The following is a 23,944-nucleotide window of genomic DNA, read 5'->3' as shown; positions in this document are numbered from 1 at the left end:
TAATGAATGGCAGGGAGGCAGGGGCTGGCACGGCAGTGGCCACGGGGTCCAGGGCCTGACCCAGCCAAGAGGTGACAGAGACAAATGCTTGCAGCTCTGACAGCAGTGAGGAAGATGTCAGGTAGCTGAGAAATGCCCGAGGTATATCCCAGCCTGTGGTGCAGAACCACAGAGTCAGGTCGCCCCCTTGGAGGATGCACGGTTAGAAAAAATACAAAAACAAGGTCTCTAGAAAATGTTGATTCTCGCACAATAAAAAATAGATCTGCCTGATTTTGGAAAGCAATTTGGTTTTTAACATCTACTGCTGAGTATTCCCCCATGGTGCAGGAGGGTGATGCCGGCGGCTGCGCACGCGCTCGGGGGCTGGTGTAGCCTGGAAGTCCCAGGAGAAGGCTTGCTCCTGCCCTGCAACCGCATGCAGGCTGAGGTCAGGCCTTCTTTGCGTTGTGCTCTTGCTGCAGCGCTCGGGGCAGCTTGGGGTTGATGAAGAATCCTTTCAAGAACAAGTCTCGGACAAAATAGGGCAGGTAGCGGTGTATGAAATACATGAGCCCAAGGCCCTGCCCTGGGTAGTAGCGCACGGCTGGGTTGGCAGCCAGGAGCCCGTCCGTGATGCTGTTCACCACTGCACTGAGGTCCTCCACTGCCACCTTCATGAACTGGATGAACTGGCGGTTGATTTCGTCCACGTAGTCCTCACCATAGGCCTGCAGCAGTTCCCGGGGCAGGCTGGCCACCAGCTGCTGCTTCTGCAGGTTCCAGAAGGCAGGGTCGCATGTTGTCCCTGTAAGGATGCAGCCCCCACCATAAGCTGCATGGCCCCCCTCATCCAGCCCCCGGGCATGGGTGCCAGCAGCCCACAATCCCCTTCCAGCCTCCCAGGAAGGTCCTGCTGAAACTGGGGGGGTTTCAGCCACGGGGGAAGCACGGTGAGAGAACCATGGTGGCTCTTCATAGCCTGGGACTGGGCCATAGGTCTCAGACCCTGCCTGCAATGGATACGGTGCTACCATAAATGTGGCTGAGCTGGTTTGGCCAGCCCCTGTGGCAGAGGGTCTGCTGGCAGGCACCATCTCTTCTGCCTCCCCAGGGTACCTGCCCTTTGCCTGCGGGTGCAGGCAGCAAGCGGGTGCCGACCCTCTTACCTGTTTTGTAGTAGCCAGGCAGAATGAGGCTGACTTTGATGCCCCAGGGCTGGAGCTCGCTGCGGAAGGTGTCCATGAGCAGGCTGAGGGCTGCCTTTGAGGCCCCATAGGCTGCCAGGCAGGGGAAGGGCAGGTCACCTTGCAGGAGAGAAAGGATGAGCGAGCAGGCTCTCAGGCAGCTGCCCGCATGGCCAGGGGCAGGCAGGGACTGGGAGGGCTTGCGTAGGGCTGTGCTGCTGGCCACTGCACAAGGAAAGAGCTTAGGTTGCCAGCCTGATGCGGCTGGCTGGGGAAGCAGAGGTGCCCAGGGTGGTGGGGGGGGAAGGTGAGGGCGGTGGGGTGGGAGCCACGCCACACCATGGGGATGCTCGATCCGCACCCAAGCTTGGGGTGCCAGGGGTCTGGTGGGCCATGCTGAAGGCAGGCTGCTCACCCGCAGGGCTGCTCACAGTGACGATGCGGCCGCCGGTGGAGCGGAGCAGGGGCAGCAGCCCCTTGGTGAGCTCCAGCGAACCGAAGAAGTTCACCTCCATGCAGGTGCGAAACTTGCCCAGCGGCAAGAGCTCAGCGTCGGCGATGGTGTCGTTGAAGCCGGCATTGTTCACCAGGCCCCAGAGCCCTGCAGGGATGGGATGCTTGAAGAGGTGACACAAATGGGGGATCCCCATCCCGGGGATCCCAGCTGCTCCCCGGCTCATGGGGGTCCTTCCTGCAGGGGAATTGCAGGGTGCCCCAGGACAAGCCTCATTAGCAGAGGCTGTCAGCACGGGTGCCCACAGGGATGCAGCTCACAGTGGGGTGCAAATGGAGGCTTGGCACTGCCACACTAGCTGCAAGCTGAGGCCCTGGGGAGCTGTGTGGGGTCCTGGGGGGTGCCAAGGGCTCCTACCTGTGCTGTTGGTGTGGGCCTGGACATGCTGCAGGACACGCTGGATGTCCTCTGGCTTAGTCAGGTCCATCTGCAGCAGCGTCAGCCTCGACGAGCAGCTCCTGCGCAGCTCCTGAGCGCCAGGACCCTGTGGGTCCAGCACACTGGCGAACACCCGAAAGCCCATGGTGTCCAAGTGCTGTGCCGTCGCCTGCCCAAAGCCTGAGTCACAGCCTGCAAAAGAGCCGAGAGGAGTCCTGCAGTGGCCCGTGACAGCCACTGGCTGGCTGTCCCCAGCCCCCAGGTACATCCCCAGCTCTGCCTCTCCATCCCCAGGGACCAAACCCCGAGCACCGGTCCCCTGCTTGGGGCTTGCTGCACACTCTGGACCTGCCAGGGACATGACCTTTGCAGGTTGTGGAGCTGCTGTTTTCTCTCATATCACACACAGGAGGAAGAAGACACTCCCTTATCTGCAACCCCATCGCCCCAAGTGCCTCTCTGATGCAAGGTGCAGGTAAAAGTGCGGGCATGGCAAGCTCCATCAGGCACCACTGGGAGCTGGCACAAGGCTCCGTGGGAGATGCTACATTTCCCCAACTACTTTTCACCTCTGAGAAATGGTGGCCAAGAGGCACAGCACCCCCTTGCCTGGCTGGGGTGCCTAGAGGGTTAAAAAGGGGGAGCAAAAAAAAAGGATCCTGGTCTGCTTCTGCCATCCCGCATCCTTCAAGGGAGCATCCGATGGGGATGTCCCACGTGGGGGGGGGGCACTGGGTGCTGCCATGCCTGGTCCCAGCCTCATCTCCTCCGTCTCAGCTCAAGCAAGGGCACTGCAGGTGACACCATCACCTGCAAAGCCACCGTCAGGGTGGCTGGGGGACAGCCTGGGCAGGAGCTGGGTGTCGCAGGGCAGCGGTGGGGCCTGCGAGGCCGGTGGCTGGGGTGGAGAGGCCAGGATGCAAACAAAACAGCGGCAGCAAGGTACATCGGCCCCTGTTCCCAGGGCCGATGGCAGCGCTGATAGCTGGAAGGGGAGCCTGCACCGCTGCCGCTGCCTGGCCACATTAACCATTAACAGGGGAGCACTGCAGGGGTGGCCCCTGCACCCCTCCGCACCCTTGGGTGCTCCTTAGGCTATCCCTGAGAAAGGGCCCTATCCAGTGCCTGGAGCCACCCTGGGATGGACGCAATGGTGGCCCCGGGCACTGCCACTCACTCCACGGGCCCCCACAAGACCCCAGACCTCTCCCAGCACCCTTCCTGCAAGCCCCGGGGTGGGCGCGGGGACCAGCTAATCCCTCGGCTCTCCACTCCCACACCCCCAGGCTGGGATTGGGGCACTGCCGGCTCCAGCTCTCAGGGTGCTAGCTAAGCCGTCCTCTGCTCAGTGTCTTTGGGCTGGTCCCCAGCTTGGCTTTACTTCATTGCTGCGTCAGAAACCCATAATAAAGCCCCTGGCTAGAGGCCAGAGCGATAACACACCCTGGAGGTGCTCAGCTGGCAGAAAGGGGCTGCAGGGACATCCCCTTTCCTGGCAGAGCCACCCAGCACCCACCATGGGTGTATGCCAGGCTGGCTCAGCATCTCCCTGGCATCACTGCTGGCATTGCCCCCAGTGCCATCCCCAGTGCCACAGGGGATGCTGAAGGTGCTGCGGGCTGCCAGCACAGCACATCCGCCTCTCCCCTCCCTGGGAACAGATCGTGCTGCCAGCAGCCGGCCAGATAAGGTGCATTATGTCGTTCCCAACAAGGCAGGAGAAAACTGCAATAAAGATAAGGTTTAAAAATAAAAGTGCTCGCAGCCACAGCCTCATCGTGCTGCAGTCAGCACCCTGCCTGCCACTGCTGCCGGGACACAGTTACCTGCACTGCTCCCACCCCAGCCGGCAAGAAAAGCTTCCAGGCCAAACACAAAGCTCCCCATCACCTCCTGAGCCTCAAAACACCAGGAAACATCCCAAAAACCTGAGAGAGCCAGGCTTGCCAGCTTGTTTCGGGCAAGCCTGGCAAGGAGGGAGCAAACACAGCCGCATGCTGTCCAAGCCAGGCAGGGTTTGTTTTGCCTTAGAGGAGCAGGCCAGTCGGAGGACTTCTTTCGGAAGTTTTAATTTATTCACACACACACAAAAAAAACCCAACCCCACACAACCCTCCTGGGAGGCTGGCAGGAGGCCCGGGGCGAGGATGCTCTGGTGTTATTTAAGGTCTCTCGAGCTGCTCAGCTTCCCAGCTGCCACGCTCAGGCATGGCCAACAGTACAGGGAGGGAGAATTAAACCACCTGGGACCATAACATGTGACCCCAAAGCACGGCAGCTCGCCCAGCACCATGCTTGCTCCCCGTGGCTACCAGCGCACAAGCCACTGGTCATGCTGGGGCTGGCACGGGAGCTGCCACCACTGGCTCGGCCCTGCTGGGAGCACCGGAGCCGGCCAGTCTGTGCAGCCCTGGCAAGGCTGGCGATGGGCACGCCACCCCCCCGAGGATGCTGCATCACAAGGAGATGCCGGCGCCAGCCTGCCCCCCCATCCCGGCTCCCAGCTTGCCAACTGGTTTTGCATTTGTGCCGGTGGGAGGGACTGCAGTCGGATTGAGCACAGGAGAAGCGCAGCATAGGGAGTGCAGCAGAGGAGGGTAGGCTGCTCGAAGCCCCCGTTGCAATCCCCCATGGGTCCCGGGCCAGCAGCCAGGGGCTTTTGCTGCAGCAGGAGCAGAGCCTGGGTTGCAAAATCCAGCAGAGCTCCGCAGGCTCGGCAAGTGGGGGCAAACGCCCGCCCCAGGGGCCAGCTGGCCTTCTGCCAGAGCAGCGGGTCAGCAGCAATTCCCCAGGGACTTTGCAGAAGCTCCAGCCACTGCAGTGGCTCCCCCAGGAACAGGGCATGCCTGCCTCTGCTGGGATTTTTGGCACGAGGAGCCCCGGCTTTACCCATCTCGACCAAGCAAAAAGGGTTGCCCTCCTGCCCACTCGGGGAGGGCGAAGAGGACCAACCATGCAGCATGGCATGTCCACTGCCCAGAGATGCCCCTCACCAATGAAACCAGAGACACTGGAGGGGCTGAGCTGTGCTGGCGTGAGATGAAGCAGTCCAGCAGCTCCCGGCCAGCCTGCCTGCAGCCTCTGCTGCCCAGCCGTGGCAGGGTGGGCACCACTCACGCTTCCTCGCCACCAGGCCAGGCTGCGGCACAGGCTCACAGGTTGCCGGCTGAAGCCACAGTCCCAGTTTGGTGCAGGCACATTTCCTTCAGGTGAGTCAGGCGTGGTGTGGCACTGGCTTTTTGCTGTCTCAGGCATTTGTGCTGCTCCTGCAGCCAGCACCGAGGTCACCGTACATGGACACGTGCTCAAAATCAACGCTGTAGTTTGCTGAGCGGAGCTGAGATGGGCGATAACACGGCTACCACCTGGGAGCTGCCAAACCACAACTGTCCCACCACCCCTGTGCCCACACCAGCATGGTACATGATGGAGGGCTGGTGGCATGGGTCTGTGGCGCTCACCCTGATGCGATGCAGGGCTTCCCCACCTGAGCTGTGAGCTGTGTGTCCTCACCCCTGAGCCACACACAATGGGAGAGGACCAGCAGGGACGTGCAAAACCTCAGCAGTCAGAAGTGCAGCTCAGCTGAAGAAGCCCCATGTGGCTGTGAAGCTGCCCAGAGCCCGGTGGGTGCCTGGGCACAGTGGCAGCTCCCCAGGAGCTGCTCCCTCCATGGCCACCCCAGCCTGAGACACCGGCATGGAAGCTGGAGAGGGGTTGTCCCAGGACTGAGCATCCCTCTGATGGACCAGCTCCCCCAGGTTAGCCCTGGCAGCGTGGGCAGCTGGCAGCCCCAGGGGTACCCAGCTACCTGGCAAGGATGGGCAGCGGGGCAGCTGTGGGGCATCCTGGTTGTGGGGCATCCTTTGGGGACACTCCATCTCTCGCCAAGCCCGGAGGCAGGCAGGTGCCTGTCAGCTGGGTCAGACACCCAGAGCAGCAGCATCCCGTTCCCAGCTCTGCAAGCCATTGCCTGGGTGCCCCATTTGCCCCCCTGCAGCCCTGCCACCGCTTCCCAAATCCCAGGATATCAATCCCACCTCCTGCACAGACATTTTGGGCTGCATGTCCCACCTCCCTGCCCAAGATGCCTCACCAAGAAGGGGCCGTCACCACTGTCACCAGCCTCGCAGCCCTGGGCTCCAGGGCACAATCAGCCAGAAGGGAGCCAGGGCACTGAGGCCGAGCGGATTAACACACTGAGCTGCTTGTTTCCATAGGCTCAAGCTCAAATCCTGCCTGGGATGCCAAGGTAAACATGGCTGACATTTTGCTCGGAGGTGTTGCTTTCTGGCCCTGGCAGGATTCACCGCCGCCACCTCAGATCCAGCTCCTCCAGGCACAGGATGGGGTCGAGCCTGGCCACATCGTGGGGAGGCTCAGCTAGGCACCCAAGCAGGCGCAGCAGAGACTGATCCTGGCTTGGCTGCTTGGGGACGGTCATCCTGGCTCCATCCTGGGAGCACCATGGGGACCCTGATGAGGAAGCCCAGGGCGAGGTGGCACTGAGTAGGGTGGCCGGAGCAGGATGCAGCAGGAACGATACCACCTGGAAGGGATGGGACACCCCAAAAGGGGCTCGGGGAGGGGGTCCCTGCATGGGGCAGGATGAAGCGCCCAACAAAAGCCCTCATGAGCAGGGCAGGGCCCTGCAGCCAACACCTCCTGGGTGCCACACACATTTGGAGTGAGGAGTGATAAAGGAGTGATGTCAGCCCTGGGCAAGAGGGAACAAATTCTTGGCAGGGTGCTGGACAGGGAGGGGTCAGCAGGAGCACCTGTGCCTGCAGCAGCTGAGCTGCCTTGGACACCCACCAGCTCCCTCCTCCCCGGCCAGCCATTGCCCACTGCCTGCCTGCACCCGAGGTCCTGCTCGGGGAGTGGGGCTGGGCAGGGGCACCGGCAGCCCCCACCCCACAGCAGCCAGTGGCATCACCGTCAACAGGAAACCGCACCCCAGCTGGTGGCTCATGCAGCAGTGTGCTGTGCCAGCAGCAGAGCATCCCTGCTCCCCACAGAGCCCCCCAGGAGCAGCCCCTGTGCCCAGGCGCTGGTGGATGGGGCCAGGGTGGCAGGAGGTGGCAGCAGCCCCAGTGATGCTGCTGCTGCTGCTGGTCCTCAGTGCCCAGTTTTGGGAAGCCACAAGCCTAATTAAATTAAATGAAACCCAGGGAGATGCCTTCAGGGATGACCCAAATCCCATCCCCAAATCCCCAGCAAGGGGACAACACGAGCCCCCCACCCAAGCAGCCTGGGTGGGCGCCCCTGCAAAGCCTCCTTCAGCCTCCTTCCCTGGGCAGGACCTGAGCCTAGGGGGGCATACACCACCCCCCCAGGGACCCCCCATGCAGCACAGCCAGCACAGGCAGCTGGAGGGAGATTACTGGCCAGGGTGCTGACAGCTCCCACAGCTGAGGGTGAAGTGCCACATCCATGTCCCTCCAGTGGGTCCTATGGGGTGGGGGCCAGGCAGCCCCTTAGCGAGGCCTGTGGACTACAGCAGAAGGCAGAGCTGGGGATGCCCATCACTGCAGGGGGTTTGCAGGTGACCTGACCCCCTCCCTGTGCCAGGGACAATGGCCAGATGGTATGAATTACAATGGATTAGCTGAGTGTTTCTGAAGCCTCACACGCTGTCACCTCCACCCAGGAGGATATGTTTCACTTAACAAACCAAAGAGAAGGGGGAAAATCTGATTTTCTGCCTAGACAGCTCAAAGCAGCCAGGCAGAGATGACGAGGAGGAGCGCCGAGGCTGGCCTGGATAGGCCCACAGCTCCTGAATTAAAGCCCATTTCTCAGGAGCAGGTGCCAGCTCCAGTACATCAGTATTGGGGACCAATGGCACAAGAGGACCCATGAGATAAAACCGTGCCAGGAGCCACAGCCCTCCCCATCACTAAAAGCCACCCAGAGGCCTTATCCCCCCCCACAAAGCTGTGGGCAGCAAATACTGCTTGCAACTGGTGGGGCTAACAAAGCCAGGAGCTCACTACATTGCACATGGCCCTGGTGTAGCCAGGGCAGAAATGAGCCCAGCTACCTTCCCCTGCACAAGGCCAGTGCCTGATGAGATGCTTGAGGTCAGGATCCACTCACAAACTTGCAGTCAGCCTTGGCACAGGCTTTAAGCTCTTGGGAGGGTGGCTTGGCACCCAGACCTGCTAAGCTCAGCCTAAGGGCTCACACCAGCATGGTCAGCAGATGCAAAAGCACCAAAGCCTTCCTCAGATGCAGGAAGAAAGGGCACAGGACAGCCCAGGAGATAGACCAGCCCCAGCACAGCAGTGATGCTGCTGCCAGCAAGGACCAACCCAGGGCTCACAAACAGGCGGGGCAGAGGAAGTGCCTCTCCTCCCAGCAACACTGCAATGCTTTGGGGTTTCGCAGAAAAAGGGTGCAGGGAATTTCCTAGAAGCAGCCACTTGCCGCATCCCAGGGCCGGACAGGATCTTCCAGCAGATGCTGTCTCCGCCAAGGGGAGACAGACTCCCCAAAAGGAGCAGCCGGACTCTTGCAGTCAAGGATTTGAGCTTTCCACAGGCAAGGATGAGCGGGAGAAGATGGCAGCGTGGACATCACCTAGGAAAGGGCACAGCCTGTACATCAGAGCTACTCTGGGATGGATGGATGTCTCCCCCCAAGAAGAGGAAGTTGTGAAGAGCTGCAGCAATAACCAGGTTAATAATTACCTTCAGAGGGAACACAGCGAACTGGGAACATGGGGCTGACAAGCCACAAAAGCCATCCATCAGCAAGAGCTGTCACTGGGAAGGACACCCATGACCCAGGGACAGCTTGACTGGATCAGTGCTGATGCCAAGCTGGTGCTGGTAACACATCTGCCTGGGCTCTTGGAGAAGGAGAGGCCAGGTGGGAGCCAGGCTGGGAAGCCAGAAAGCTCCACCAGCCACGGCTGGGATGCAACACTGAAGATGCTCTTGGGGAACAAGGTGGTGGCAGCAAAGCCATGGCTGGGGCACCTGCTGGGGAGCATCCCTAGGCTGCAAAAGGGCTCCCCAGGGACTCCCAGGAGCTGGAGAAACACCAACCAAGCCCCATATCCATCTCTCATGTGATAACACATCAGGCCGCAGGAGCCAGCAAGGAGAAGCAGAAGGTCATGCCTAAGGTCTGCTACGGGCAGGGCTAAGCCATCCATGAGCAGAAGGGAAGACAAGCTCTTCTATATGGACCACTATGAGCCATCACCACCTTGGGACATCTCAGGGAAGGCATTTCTAGCCAGGACAGCAAAGCACCACAGCCACCACAGGACCAGGAGAACCTCTGGCCACATGGTGGGTCAGGTCAGCCATGGAAGAACCCTGAACTGCCATGCAGGACAGAGTGCCACTCTACCCACCACACCATGGAGGCAGAGAAGTTACAGGGGGCTGGGACACATGGTGCCAGAAGGGACAAAGCCAACCAAAGCAGTCGCTCCAGAGCAAGCCCATGGGATCATGATATTAAGCAGCTCAAAGTTTGCAGCATCACAATAAAGCTACAGCAGTTTCAATGAAGCTGTACCCGTTCAGGGGTATTTTGGTCATTAAATTCTACTTTGTTTGTAAGGTACCATCTCATCACTCCCCTTGTCACAAGAATAAACTCCCCCTACATGCCACAAGCACAGGCAAGCAGAAAAATAAGTGCAAGCCCTGCCCATCCCCACATCACCATGGGCTCTGCAGTTGCACCAACTGTATTTTCTCTTGCAGCTTGCAGATCCATGTGGAGCTCAGGCTTTTTTTTATTTTAAGAAACTGAGCAAAACACTTGAGTACCAGTTGAGCTTCAGCCAAGACAGCTTTTGACATACATTGAGATGTTTAGACCTCCAGGCTAAGAGCCATACCCCCTTGGCCACCTCAAACCACACCAGCCCCTTCTGTACCTGATTTAAGTTGTCCCCTCCTCACCTTCCACCTGCAGCTCCCACCAGCTCTTCAGAGCCAGAGTTTGAGTATCACAAGACTATTTTGGTACATCTTCCCAAAATACATGAAGGGGGCCCTCCAGGCTGATGTGCTTGGACATAGTTGTCCTGAACCAGGCTGAAGGGCAATGCACAGGGTAGCACCCACACATGCCCTTCAGCTTGGGACAGCACAGGCAGAACCCAGCACACCAGCTGAAGGGAGGAAAGAAGTCACCACAGGATGGCTGCACACCCTGCATTGTAGAGCTTGTCCCCACCTGGTACTAGGACCCTGCAGAAGAGCAAGTGTTGGTCATGGTGTCTTTGGACAGGGTCATGAGAAGCAGACATGCATGGCATAATGTTTATGCCAAATTGGAGTATGACCACCAGAGTAGAGAAACAGGGTAGGGAGGGATCAACAAATCTGCTCAAGGGTATGTCTGGTGGAAGCAGAGAGACCCAGTACAAGATCACCATCACCAAAATAAACAGAAAGGCTTAAAAGAGGCCAGACATTCAAAGCCTCTGCAGAAGACATCAGGGCAGGTACCTCCTCCGGGACCTCAGCTCACCAGCCCATCCCTCCTCTCCATCCCCAGCCTGCCTGGGGAGCACCCACCATCTGGCTTCCCAGGGTCAGCTGCCCAACAAGAGGCTGCACCACCACAAAGTCTGTAGAGCCAAAAACTGCTTTTCAAGATTACAGCCTTAGAGCCAGCAAATCCCAAGACAGCACCATGTGCAACAGGGAAGCTGATAAAGCTCAGGGGCTGGCAGCTCTCCAGGGAAGAAGGAAGCAGAAGTGCTATTTGCATGTGGAAGCACACACAGGCTGGGACAGAAGAACAGGGATTGCAGATGGGGGATATACCCTAGCAGCCAGGGGTAACCAGAGAAGGAGGTAACAGGCATATGCTGGGGAAGGTTAAAAAAAAAGTCCTAAACTATACCTATAGCAACACACTGACAGCATGATAGCAACAGTCTTGGGCATTTACCACCTTGCAGGCTCCACAGCAGTATCTCAGATCTGAGATCACAGGAGGGACATTGGGAGGTGAAGAGGTATGAAAGTCCTGCAGCCCTTCCTCCTGCACAGGTCAGCTGGGCAAGCAGAAGTCCCCCAGCTGGGGTTTTGGACCAGCACTCAAAGAAAACTATGGGGAAAAGGCAAACACTTGCCCAGGCTTGGTGGAGGCACCTTGAAGACCCCCCCCACCCCATCCCCACTCAAGCCAAATCCTGGCTGGCCAAGTCCACCACCCCTGCGCTACCAGTAGTAAAGCAGCACAGTGCTTCCGTAAGCAGATCCTGGCTTGAGGGGAGCTAGACTCAACAGTGGGTAACACAATCCCAGACCTCATTAAAGATGTGCTGCTCATTGGACTAGAGGGCAGCAACGGCCTACACTTCTTCTGAAGCATCCGTTCCCATCTGACAATCTCATTTCTGCAGGGAAGTCTCTGCTTTGTTGCTCTCATGTCCCCACATAACCCTGAGCACAAATCAAAGCAGCTTGGGTTTCTCTACCAACTCTGTTCTCTGACAGTGTGTGACTTCTATGCGCTTTTCCTCCTAATTAGCTGTGCTCATCATTTTTGGTTAACGGTGCTAAAAAACCACCCCAACAGGTCTGTGTTGTTAGCAGGCTTTGAAAATGCTTATTTAATACATAAGTGAGAAAAAGCTGAGTGTATATATCTAAACATCTGTAGTGATACCTACCCCTGGGTAGGTATCTATTTCTGAAGAAACCTAGCGAGGGGAAAGAATCCTACAACCATGGAGGGCTGCTGACAAAGTGAGGGGAGAGCTTCAGCCCTGCAAAGAGAGGCAGAGAAGGCAGGTTTTCTGCTTTGTTCCCAGAAACCAGCAGTAAACCCCATAACTAGAGTGTTAAGTGTTGCATTTATTTTTTTTCTTTAAACATGCACAGGATTGCTTGGATACCAGGGTTGGAGTTTGGGTGTTTGGTTTTGGTCCTGTCCCCACCTCAGCTTGGAGGAACAGTTGTCTCTGCTGTTAATTTTTAATAGATCCTGGAAAACCAGAGCAGTTCCAGGGAACGAGCTGATTTTCAGCCTGCAATTAGCCTGGGGAAGACCCCAGGTATCTCTGTGCTGTCTTACTGGCTCCAGAAGCAGAGTAGAAGTTGCCTATGGAGAGCTATATGTCACTGGATGAAGCTTTACTCATCGCAAGGCTGCTGACCGGCTCAGCACCAAATACAGGCTGCGAGCATGCCATGCCAGTGCTCCAGCCATGCCCTGGAGCAGAGGTGCCCATCTCTGAGCCAGCATACATTACTCAACAGCCCCAAAGTCTGGACCCCTGACATCTCCCAATCACCCAGTTTAGCTGGGTGACAAGCAGCAAAGACAGCATCAAAGTCCAGACAGGAGCAATGCTACTCTCTTACCAGGGAAAGTGATTTACCTTCACAGCAGAACAGCAAGAATACCAACATCTGGATTGAATCACTCCATCCTGCTGCAGTCACCAGATGCTTCAACATCTGTTGAGTCCATGGGAAATGTTGAAGCTCCGCTTGACTACGATAAAGTTGCAAAACCTCTGTTAACCTTGAACACAATCTGAAGCTCTGACCCATTTCAGATTGTTAATGGGGCATGCAGTTGTAACAAGAGAGCCTCACCAGGAAAACTGAGTTCCCCCTGCAGTGAGGAAGGAGAAGAGAGAACATGGCAGGTTTGGGTCTGGAGCAGCCTGACCTGACAACTGGTTTTGTTCACAAATATTTGTAGGGGACAGATCGGTCTGCAGCTGCCTCATGGCTTTGTAAGCAACACCGAGGAGCAAGGATGCAAGGGACCCAAATCACCTCCCCCAGGCAGCAGTCCTTTGGCTCCGAGTTATTTCAGAGCTGTGTAATTCAGGTGCAACCTTTACAGACAGAGCAATGATTCACTGTTTTCAGCTTATCATCCAAGCTGAAGTGTAAGAATCAATACCTTGCTATACAACTTGTGTCTTCCCTCTGCTCTGGCAAAATCCTGCAGGCAGGCAGGGTCTACAGACTGGTTTGCATTCGGTCCTTTTCAAGAATCTGCAGTAAATTGGGCAATTGGCTACTGTCCAAAAAATCACCCCAAGCAGTCGCACACAGCAGAGCTACACGACAGCAAGGGGCTTGCAACTGCTCCAGCTGCACAGCAGAGCCCCAGGATGCTCACAGCCGTCCCTCCACCACCTCCAAACCCTAAATCCAGTTGCGTTGGGTGATTTATGTGGAATCGCCAAATCTCACAGGCATCCACTAAGACCAGAGGGACCGAAGGATAATCTAGGCTCACATCTAAACTGACCCAGGTCAAAACCAAACCCTGCATGAAGTGCTGTCAGCCTGAATCTGGAGAGCCCAAGCAATGCAAGCTCATCACCTCCCTCCAAGGCTGCTCTTGCAGACCGTCACCCTTGCACTGGCTACAGAGGCTGGAGCGCTTTCTATATTGATTCCCAATAGAAAGGAGATAGGGGATACAAGCAACATCCCAATAGAAAGGAGATAGGGGATACAAGCAACACCCCTCCTCTTTGCTCCCACAGCTCAGAGGACTCCAATGCACCCAAGGACACCCAATAGTGCCATTTTCAGATTCAGGAAGGGGCATGCACACACAGAAACAAGCCCTTTGATGCTCAGAGCAAGGCTACTCCCAGAAAGCCACCGGCACACACCTGCACTACTGGCTCATGGGTGCCCCACCAGCATCAGCACCGCAGGGTGCTGACCACACACTGACTGCAAGGGATGCCAGGTATCAGCTACCCCGCAGCTTTCCAGTGCTGGATCAGCCTTGAGCCAGGCAGTTGCCTGTACCTAGCCTGCCCACACCATGGGTGTGCTGGGGTCCCTGCAGCTTCCATGCTTGGCCAAAGCCTCTGCCAGACTGTGGGCTCATCTTCAAGGCAGGTTTGGACTCACGGGCAGGCTCAGGACAACACATCAAGGGCAGCATGGAGATGGCTGCTGTCTCCCTCCCAGCCCTGGGCCAGAGCAGCTGATCTACACTCCACTCCTCATACCACCCAGGGCTGACCGCTCCCAGCCCACACTGCACAGTAGGGCTTTCTCCTATTCTCCTCCTCACTGCAAACAGCTGTCACCTCCCATAGGAAGGCAGGATTAACACTTTCCTCACCCCCTTCCTCCAGCCAGGCTGCATATGCCAGAGCTGAGCTCCTGGAGAAGCCGGACCATCAGGATGCAGAGCAAGAGCCCCAAGGCTACAGCCACAGATAAAACACAGCACCACAGGGACTAGTGGCCACCTACTTTTCTAGCCCAGGGGATGCACCATGGGACACCACAGCATTCCTCACTCCCCTCTGGCAGCACACAGCTGCCCATCCCTGCTCCAGCCAAAACCCAGCCCCATGTGCAACACCTGAAATGCAAACCTGCAACAGATGGGAAACACAACTTTCTAGTCCCTGCTGCTACCACAGGGTCAGCAGCTTTGCTCTGCAGCAGCTCCATATCTGCTCTGCTACTTTCTCACTGAGCTGCACAGTTAATTTTTCTTCAGCCCCTTCCATAAACTAAATTTTGATTAGCCAATGATGTCCAGACTAGCACATGGGGCTGGAGCATCACATGCAGAGCTCAACTTGGGGCTGCTCCCAGGGGGTCTGGGAGAGCAGGCAGCTGGAAGAGCTGAGACACCTTGACCAGGAGATAAAACACTGCAGCCACATTCCCTTGCTCCAGGTGAGCATCTCTGAACCTGTGCAGCTCCCTGCTGCAGGATTAAGCCAGCAGCCAAGAAGCATATATAAAAGGAAAAAATACCCAAAGTTTTTGGGCTGGGACCTGTGCTGCTCCATGGCAGGCATCAGGAGGGGACTTCGTTGCATTTCTCAGTTGACCTGCAGGGTCCAGCACGACATCCAGCCCTGTCCCTTACCTCACACACCTTCACTGATGTCCAGCATCCCCAGGCACCCAGCTTCATGCTTCTCCCTCTGCCATGTTTTGTTTCCCATGGGCAAGAGGAGGAAGGACAGGCTGCCTTTCTCCAAGAGAAAGTTGCTCCTGCACTGATCCTCCCTGGCTGCTCCCACATGAGACACTGGAGACTCAATACCCAGTTGCCAGGAGGTGTCCAGAATTAATCCGCAAAAGAATCAGGCTAATTACTATACAAATACTCAAGCAAGGGATGCTGTCCCAGGCAGAGTAGCCCTTGCATCTGCCCATTGGCAGGCACCTGCTAGAGCAGCAGTAAGGAAACACCAATCCTGTACCACAGGCAGTGCCTCGAACCTGTAAAACCACAAAGTATTTACAGCCGAGAGCAAACACGCCAGAGCTGCAGAGGTGTCACCTCAATGCACCAGGGCAAGAACACCTTGTTCCAGACACTGACTCACTAATTATCCAGGCAATGCCACACAACCAGGGCTGGCTTGACCTGGTGTGCCACAAGGCACCTGCAAGTGTGTGGCTGTCAGACATGTCCTCCCCAGGCAGCCCTGCCCCGCTGCAGCTTTAACCTTCACTCAGTTGAAACATTCATTCATCCACTGCCTTGCTCCTCCAAGCTTCCTCCTCCAGAGAGGCCTCCCTCTGCTTCCCACCGGCACCACAGAGCTCTTCAAGCTGGACGGGGACCTAGCTCTCACTTCTCCTTGTCAAAGCAACTCCCCATCACAAGACCAAATTTTCTAGGAAACAAACTCCCTCCGCCAACTTGGGGGTCCCCAAGCCCAGCCCAGACATTCCCATGAGGATGCAGGTTCCCATCCTCAGGAGCACCGCCAAGGTCGTGCCCACAGGTTTCCCTCCCCTCTGCATCCATGCAGAGCCAGCAGCACCCTCCGGACACACCTGCGGCAACAACCACCCTGGCTCCAGCGCTTCCTCCTTGCCCCATGTCTGCTGCCATAATCTTGCAGCAAAGCACCTGCTGACTCCAGATACCTTCATCATCCTCCTGTCCCACTGCCAGGAGGAAGGAGAAGGGAAAGCACTTGTATACCAAGATATCCTAAAGAAATTCAGCCACCAAGCCAGAGCTGTGCAAAGCCTGGGCTGGGAGCACAGAATCATATAGGTTGGAAAAGACCTTTAAGATCATCAAGTGCAACCGTTAACCTAACACTACCAAGACCACCACTATACCATGTCCCTAAGCACCTCATCCAAACATCTTTTAAATACCTCCAGGGATGGTGACTCAACCACTTCCCTGGGCAGCCTGTTCCAATGCTTGAGGATAGCACATCCCCTGCAGATTGACCTTCCCCATGGAGGAGCTCTGTGCCAGGCAGCCCGAAAAGGAGCTGGGCAGCAGCTAGGCAGCACTTCCCAAGGATGCCCCTGCAAAGGGGGGGCAGGAACAGCCTCATTTGCCCCCAGCAGCTCCTGGGACGCAGCTCTGGATGAAGCAGTAGTGCTCAGCCCTGGGTAGCCAGCTCTGTTGTAGCCTCTAGAGATGCCACGAGAAGCTTTCTCAGAACAAGCATGGCTCCAGAGGGGAGGGGAGGAGAGCCCTCGGGCCAGCCAAGGTGCTCCCAAACCAGTAGTCCGGCTCTGCACCAGCCCCACCACGTGTCCCATCCAGTCTCCCAGCTTTCAGGGGAAGCAGCTCCCAGCATCACACTGCAACTGGTGGCCGATGCTCAAGCCACTTGCAGGGGCCAACACAACTCCCTAAAGCCTCCTGGCTTCGGGGCAAGGGCAACAGCAGGTACAGCCCAGCCAGTTCTGCTTGGACATGGAGGAGGAGGGATGAGCAGGTAAGCTGGTGGCCGGGCCACTGCTCTGCCCCAGGCACCGGACGGCACCCAGGCAGGACCCTGCTTGCAGCACCGGACCGGTGGCCGTGGGACGCCCCGCTCCCCGCCGACCCTGACCCCACGCCGGGGCCGTCGGGGCGTCGAGGCCGTGTCCCCGCACTCACCTGTGACGAGGACGGCTCTGCCCGCCACCGGCAGCAGCCTGCGGGGCGATGCCCGCCACAGCAGCAGGCAGGCGGCGGCGGCGGCCAGGGCGAGCCCCAGGGGCAGCGGCAGGCAGGCGCGGCACAGGCTCTGCAGCCCGGCCAGCAGCGCCAGGGGCAGCACCAGCCCCCGGCCCGGCCCCAGGGCCCGCCGAGCCGCCCGCAGCGCCAGGCTGCCGGCCAGCGCCGCCCACAGCGCGCCGTACGCCCAGCGCTCCAGCCCCGGCTCCATCCTCGGCCCCGGCCCCGCCGCTGCCGCCGCGCCTGGCCCCGCCGCGCCCGTTTATAACCGCCCAGGCGGTGGGAACGGGGCGGGGCCGCTCCCTCCCCCGCCAATGGGAGACGACGGGACCCGCGCCGGGGCACCGGGCACCGCCGGGACCGGCCCGGCACCCCACCGGCACCCCACCGCGGGAGCGGGGCTAGGGCCGGCGGCGCGGAGCCCGGCGGGACACTGTGACGCCTACGGCCCGGCTCGGCACGGGTCGGCTCAGCTCAGCAGAGCTCAGCGCGGCTCGGGACATCGTGCCGCCTAGGTAGGCACAGCTCAGCTCGGCTCAGCTCAGCTCGGCTCGGCTCAGCTCGGTCCAGCACGGCTCGGGACATCATGCCACCTACAGCACGGCTCAGCTCAGCACAGCTCGGTTCAGGATGGCTCAGGACATGATGCCACCTAGGTGGGCACAGTTCAGCTTGGCATGGCTCGGCTTGACTCGGCTCAGGACGGCTCCGGACATCATGCCACCTAGGTAGGCATGGCTCAGCTCGGCTCGGCACGGCTCAGCTCAGCAGGGCTCGGCATGGCTCAGCTCGACTCAGTTCAGCATGGCTCAGGACACCATGCCACCTACAGCCTGGCTCAGCTCGGCATGGCTTGGGACATCATGCCACCTGGGTAGGCATTGCTCAGCTTGGTTCAGCACGGCTCGACACAGCATGACTCGGCACAGCTCAGCTCAGCTTGGTTTGGCCCGGCACGGCTTGGCTCGGTGCATGTGCCGGGCAGAGCTTCCTGGCAGGAAGCGGCAGTGTGTCAGCCCCGCTTGGCAGGAGGGTGGGTCCCCTGCCTGCTGCCAGACCCAGAACCAGTGCCACCAGCACCCACGTCCCGCTGGGACAGGGGGAGCACAGGCCACAGCCTCCCCCCAGGGCCACCCCTCCATTGGTGTCTCCCCTCGCAGGGTGGTGCCCCCAGGACCTGCTCGTTTGCTGGGGGAGCACCATACGGGTGTTGGGCCACGTGCCACCTGGGTCCTGGTGCCTTGGCCAGCCACACTCGGGTTTTTCCCAATGCCCGGAGCAGGCAGGTAAGGTGTGAATCCATGCCCAGCTGCTCCCTACCATGTGGTGCTAATGACTCCTGGGTGATCCCAAACCATTTCTCAGCACCCCACTGTTTGTTCGCCACCCGGAGCAGGCAGCACCCTGCCACCTGGCTACCCCCATTCTGGGGCTGCAGCACAGTGAGCCGTGCTGGAAGGTCAGCTCCTGGCTTGCCCCGGCTGGTGCCACGAGGCTCAAGAGAAGCCCTGCTGTGCAGTGCCGGGTGCCAGGTCCGTGCCACCTCCAGCAAGTGCTGGCAGGAGCTCCCTGCACCGCCCCAGCCAGGGGGACAAAGTCCTCTCCTTTCCAGGTTTATTACACAGGGTAATTGCTGCCGCTGGGCTTGCTTTATTAAGCACCTGCTTTAATATTTCACCAAGTCTCCGTACTTGGTGATCCTTTGTGCGTCCCTGCTATGGGCCTGACCCTCGGTGCCCTCCATGTGGAGGGCGAGAGGCTGTCGCATGCCAGCATCAACACTGGTCTCCAATCCTGGAGGAGCTGGGCTCTACCAGCCAGGCTGCCATCAGTGTCGGCTGCCCTTACCAGACCCTGCAAGCCCTGGCATGGTGGTGGCTATGGCAGCAGATGCCTATACCATCCTTCTTGGAAACAACCCCCCTGCTATCAGTGGAAAAACACATTTCATCAGCGGCAACTGCAGCAGCAGTGCTGCAGAAGTGCAGTGTCAAACAGGCTGGGGTGGTTTTGCTGGGGTGTGGTGGTGGGACCCAGCTGGGTTCACGGCCTTGCTCTTCCAGGCGGGGGAATGTTGGGAATGCCAGTGAGGTAGAGGAGGAGGAGGGATGTTCCCAACAGCACGGCCACAGGCTCTCCCACAGGAATCCGCTCATTTGTGGCACTGGACTACTGAACTTGGTGAAAACGATGGAGGTGGCCACAAGGCAGAGCCTTGGAGAACTTGGGCTCTGAAGAGAACCCTGTTAAACATCCCCACCCATCACTTCACCAGGGCTTGAAAAATCCTGTTGCAGAAAGGTTGTTTTCCAAAGACATGGTCTCCAGAGAGAGCATCCCTCGTCGCACCGGCCAAGCGAGAGCTGCTGGGGCATGCAAGGGAGTGGGGGTCAGGGATACGGTGCTTTACAGAGACAGCCAGAATATAGAGTCTGTACTGATGATGGTGTTTCAGCAAGGGCAGATGTGGCCATTCTCAAATTGCAACATGAATTCACGTATCTCCTTCAGAGCTGGGTTGGGTGTCCATTCATCCATCCCTTCCAGAGCTCCTCATGCATGGTCTTGGGATGCCCTTCTTGTGGGACACCTCAAGATGGGTTGTAGATAGCCATGGTGTGCTCTCCTGGCCACAGTCAGGGCTTTCCATGGATGCTCTCACCAAGAGGTCTGGTGGGGTGGGGCTGGACCACCAACACACATTGCCAGCCTTGGCCGGTCCCCAGCTTGCCCCAAAAAGGCCGGCATGCAGTTAGGGTGACCTTGGTGGCTATTCCCTTGAAAACAGTGCCTGGCCTTGTTCGTCTTCCCATTGCTCAACACCGGAGGGTGCCTCCCAGCCGCGCTGCACTGTTAGGAAACGCTGGCGATAGCCCCATTACCTTTTGACCTACTTGAGCTCTTCCGTACCTGTTCTGCTAATCACAGCTCACCTTTTTCAGGGGAAGCGGGGCTAGTTTGACCGCAGCCACCTCCCACACCCTTTCTGGGGCTGCTCACAAAGGTCCCCGGTGGGGACACACACACCACATCTTCCTAGTGCTCCCCTTGCCCTAGGCTGTTTTTCCAGCTCAGTGGAGCCTCCCATGACTAACAGGTTTTGAGATAATTGTTCCACTCCCTAATCTCATCTGCAGAAGATTCATGACATTGTTTTCGAAGTGCCATGAGCCATTTCCAGGGGCTCTAAGCCCATGAGGGATGTGATTCATCCACACTGGTTCCATAGGTACTTAATCTCCTCCAAAACAGCAAGTCCTTCTTCCACGGCTATTACCTCCTTAGGAAACACCACCCAGGTGAGCACCTAACAGGGCACTTTTGTCTGTTCAGCGCTGATGGAGACTTGTGCCAGCGCTTGCTTCCTTGCACAGGCCACAGAGTATAGTCTTTCCCCAGGAGCGGTTGTCTCAGGATAGGGGACCATGGGGCTGGGACCCCCTTATCCAAGGGGGTCACTTGTGGACAAGGTACCTACCATGGACCATCAAGCCCACAGGAAAGGGGATGCTGGAAATGTCCCTTGCTAACTAAAGCAGATGGAGCTCCTTGTCTCCCACACCATGTCCTCAAAGAGCCCTTTGGGTGGACATGGGTCAATCCTTCGTGGTGAAGATGTGGGACACTGGAGCCCATTGGCATCTGGGGCCAGAGACAGTTCAGGGATGACAAAGGCCATTGCACTGCCTGGAATTAACTCTCATTTTTACCCAAAGCATCTTGCAGAGGACAGTGATTAATTACTCCCAGCATCAAATATTTGTGTCCTACCACTGAACTTGCGCTGTTCTACTGGTTCTGGTTAGACTTCGCTGCTGGAGCAGGAGCTCTCTGTTATTGTGGCTTTCTTCTCCAGGCAGGGCAGATCCTCAGGTGGCTGTGATTCAGCTAAGCCAGGCTCAGCTCCAGGAAGCCTTTCCTGCACCCAACACTTTAATGTCCCCGTGATCCTCTCCTAAGCCCAGGGCATGGAAATCGGGTCTGCCAAAGCCCAGCCTGGAGGCACTTCCCACGGCATGACCAACCTGAGCCACAGCCACCCAAGGAGGCACCTTAACGCCTTGTGCTGGGATCTTCTCCCCTTCTTCCCCCAGGACTTTCCATCCCTTGTTTCCAACTTACTTCAGTCCATGACCGAGGACTTTTTTGTGGGCTTTCCCTATGTTTTGCTGCTGTAAAACACAGGCAACCGTTTGTGCCCATTGTCCCATGCATCTGATGCCACATTGGTGGGATCAGCCTGAGTCCCAGGCTTTGATCCTCCATCTGCAGGGGGTTTCCACATACCTTGGCTGGATGGTGGGCACAGCCCAAACCTCTCCCCAGCTCCTGGCAGGACCTCTCTGCTCCTAGGGTGCTGCGGCTGGAGCAGCTCCTTCGGGGAGTACCAGGGCTGCTCCCCAGGACAGCGTTGCTGGCAGCATGGAGCATCCAGCCCAGCACTGACCCCAGATCTGGCTCTTTGCAAATCCCTTTGTCTTTGGAAAATTCCTGCCTCTGACTTGTTTTTTTCAGGTTGCACAGGATCCCCAGGTATTTACAGAACACAGCTCCGCTTCCAGCCGCATTCATATCTTTGGGAGAGATTTCACCTTCTGGGAAGCCGCTCCCCAGCCTGACCTCGAGCTTTTCTGCCCTGGTGAGGACCCTGTGTTGCCATGCCCGCTCACCCACATGGCCTTATCAGCCCCTTCACCAGCCCAGCTTTCTTCACCATGATTCTCCAAATAAGAGCTGCTTTTGGGCTGCAGGGACCTTGCACCTTCAGTGTGGCTGGGAAGCGTCGGTGACACTGCAAAGTGCTCCCAGCTCTGCTAATGCCTGGTACTCTGCATCCCCCATCTCCTCAGGCACGCATGGTACCCATGCCAGGCTTGCTTTGCCAGCCCAGCATCACCCTCCCATCTCCTGTCTCTCCTGTACTCACCACTGGGCATCTACCTCAATATTAGGGTGATGGGCACAGGGCAAATGTGGCTCCCCCTTGGCCATGAGACAGATCCCAGGGGAATCTGGCTGGGCCACGCTCCAGGTGACATCCTGCCGCCTCTGCCCCCAGGGGAGAGGGCAGTAGGTCACGGCAGCTGTGACCTGGTTCCCATCCCACACCTCCGTCCTGCTGGGGAGGGTAGTTGCAGAACAGAGCGTACTGCTAGCCTAGAGTTGCTTAAGAGGGTTGGGGCCAAGAGGTAGAGCAGGAGTCCTCCAGCTGAGACAGTAGGAGGAATATGGGGGGGGGGGGGAAGATGATCATGATGCTCCTGGAAGGTGGCTAGGGTGCACTGGCGCTTGCAAGAAACGCTCTGGATGGCTCCAACCCAGGAACAAAGGTGAGGTTGTGCTGTCCCTGGTGGGAATGGTGCTTCTTGTGCGAGGTGGTGGGGCTTCATGGCAGCCACAAGCCCAGGACTGCGGGTTGTCCCTCCCTGAGCTCGAGGAAGACAACGGGGATGTGCCTGTGTGGCACGAGGCTGGAGCCGACCTTGGAGTGTGGCAGCAAAGAACACCCTGCACTGGGACAGTCCCATGGAAAGGGCTGGCAGAGTGGGATGGAGGAGGCAGGGGACATCTTCCAGCATAGGCTGGAAGGGGTGGGAGCAGGTGTCTGCCGACAAACTGCTACAGAACAGGGTACACGTGATAGCAAGTGGAGCTGTGCTCGTCCCCGCTGTCCCCTGCTCCTCCCCACTGCCTGGAAGGGAGCCAGGGTGAGATGGGGGCCAGGGACGAGTGCTGAAGAGAAGGCCGAGCACTGGGGAACAGGAGCCTGTCCCCACCAGCCAGACGAACGGCCGGGACCAAGGACATGGCTGTCACTCCACCGGGGACATGGAAGCGGCAGGACGTCTCACTGGGGAGGAGGGGAGCAGAGTGCAGCCCTCCTGGGTGCCAGGGAGGGGAGAACAGCAAACTGAAGGCCAGTGGGCGAATGCCCGAAGAGTGGCGGGACACGAAGTGTCGTTTCAGGTGGCCTCGCCGTGTGCGTGGCCGCCATGCCCCCTCGTGGCAGCAGGACACAGCTGGTGGCCCTGGGCTGGCGTGGGCAGGAGCCATGCAGGGGCTGAGCTCCGGTGCAGGCAGGGATGGAGGCAGGCATGGGGGTACCAGGTGCTGCGAGGTGCCCTGCCAGGGTCACCTCATCCCACCCGGAGCATCCTCCTGGGGTGCAGCACCCCAGCCCCAGCTCTGCTGATGCTGCCCGAGGCCACACATGCCCCAGGTCCCCACCAAGCCTCATATGACAGCCTATGAACCTGCCTCCTCTCACAAACGAGTCTCCAGCATCCTGCCACCCCCCTCTCCTTCCTGGGGGGGTGTGCCTGCCTGGTGTTTTTTTGGCATAAGCCACTTGCGCCACAGCCAAGCCAAGCACCTCAGGCACTGCTCAAGGGTAGTGTGTGCCCGGGGCCGGGCTGGGTATCCTGGAAATATCACCAAGGCTGCAAAAAAAACCCAGCTGGAAAAAAATAAACAGGTTCGCTGAGGCCTTCGCTGAGGACATGGCCACCCCAAGTGCTGCCAAACTGCTCAGGGAGGGGGCATTCACTGGCATCCTGCCTCAGTTTCCCCCCCGTGAGCCCTTGGGAGTGACAGTCTCTGGGGTTGTCACATGTATAATGTCACTTTGGGTACCTGGGGCAGGTGCAGGGGGTCAGGCAGATGCTTTTCTACCCCTTTCTCCTTCCCACTGTGCATCTGAGCGGCTCAATGTCACCTTCTGTGACCTCTTCATCCTCTCTTTGGGGACCCAAGTCAAGCACCGGAGAGTGGGGGGGAAGAGAGCCAGAGCATGTCTTGGGACACCTCTGGGACACCTGCAGCTCTTGGCATGGCATCCCACTGTCCCAAAAGCCACCCAGAACCATCGCAGGCACCTCACAAACTGGGGTGGGCTGGCACTGCCCAGCTTCTCCGAGGCCACCGGCACGTCCCACCTCGCAGAAGAGGGACAGCCCTGGGCAGAGGTTAGCTG

At 58.2% G+C, this 23,944-nt stretch overlaps 1 protein-coding gene across 1 annotated transcript; it reads right to left on the bottom strand.

Moving 5' to 3' along the window:
* Window positions 1-14: 14 nt before the first annotated feature.
* HSD11B2 (hydroxysteroid 11-beta dehydrogenase 2) lies at window positions 15-17,182 on the bottom strand. The gene is made up of 5 exons (XM_072873123.1): window positions 16,912-17,182; window positions 2,038-2,250; window positions 1,582-1,767; window positions 1,149-1,286; window positions 15-787 (listed from the first exon to the last, which is right to left on the bottom strand). The coding sequence occupies exons 1-5, from the start codon at window positions 17,180-17,182 to the stop codon at window positions 432-434; spliced, it is 1,164 nt and encodes a 387-aa protein (XP_072729224.1). The 3' UTR covers window positions 15-431.
* Between the last annotated feature and the right edge of the window lie 6,762 nt (window positions 17,183-23,944).

The sequence above is a fragment of the Ciconia boyciana genome, chromosome 9 (assembly GCF_034638445.1).
Source record: "Ciconia boyciana chromosome 9, ASM3463844v1, whole genome shotgun sequence".
Lineage (NCBI taxonomy): Eukaryota > Metazoa > Chordata > Aves > Ciconiiformes > Ciconiidae > Ciconia > Ciconia boyciana.
The sequence above is the reverse complement of the archived record's forward strand: the minus strand, read 5'-3'. Positions and strand labels throughout refer to the sequence as shown.

Coding starts and splice junctions, on each gene's coding strand:
- HSD11B2 (XM_072873123.1), bottom strand. CDS start 17,182: ATGGAGCCGGGGCTGGAGCGCTGGGCGTACGGCGCGCTGTGGGCGGCG. Junction 2,251..16,911: donor CAGAGCCGTCCTCGTCACAG/GTGAGTGCGGGG, acceptor GCTCTTTTGCAG/GCTGTGACTCAGGCTTTGGG. Junction 1,287..1,581: donor CACTGTGAGCAGCCCTGCGG/GTGAGCAGCCTG, acceptor CTCTCCTGCAAG/GTGACCTGCCCTTCCCCTGC.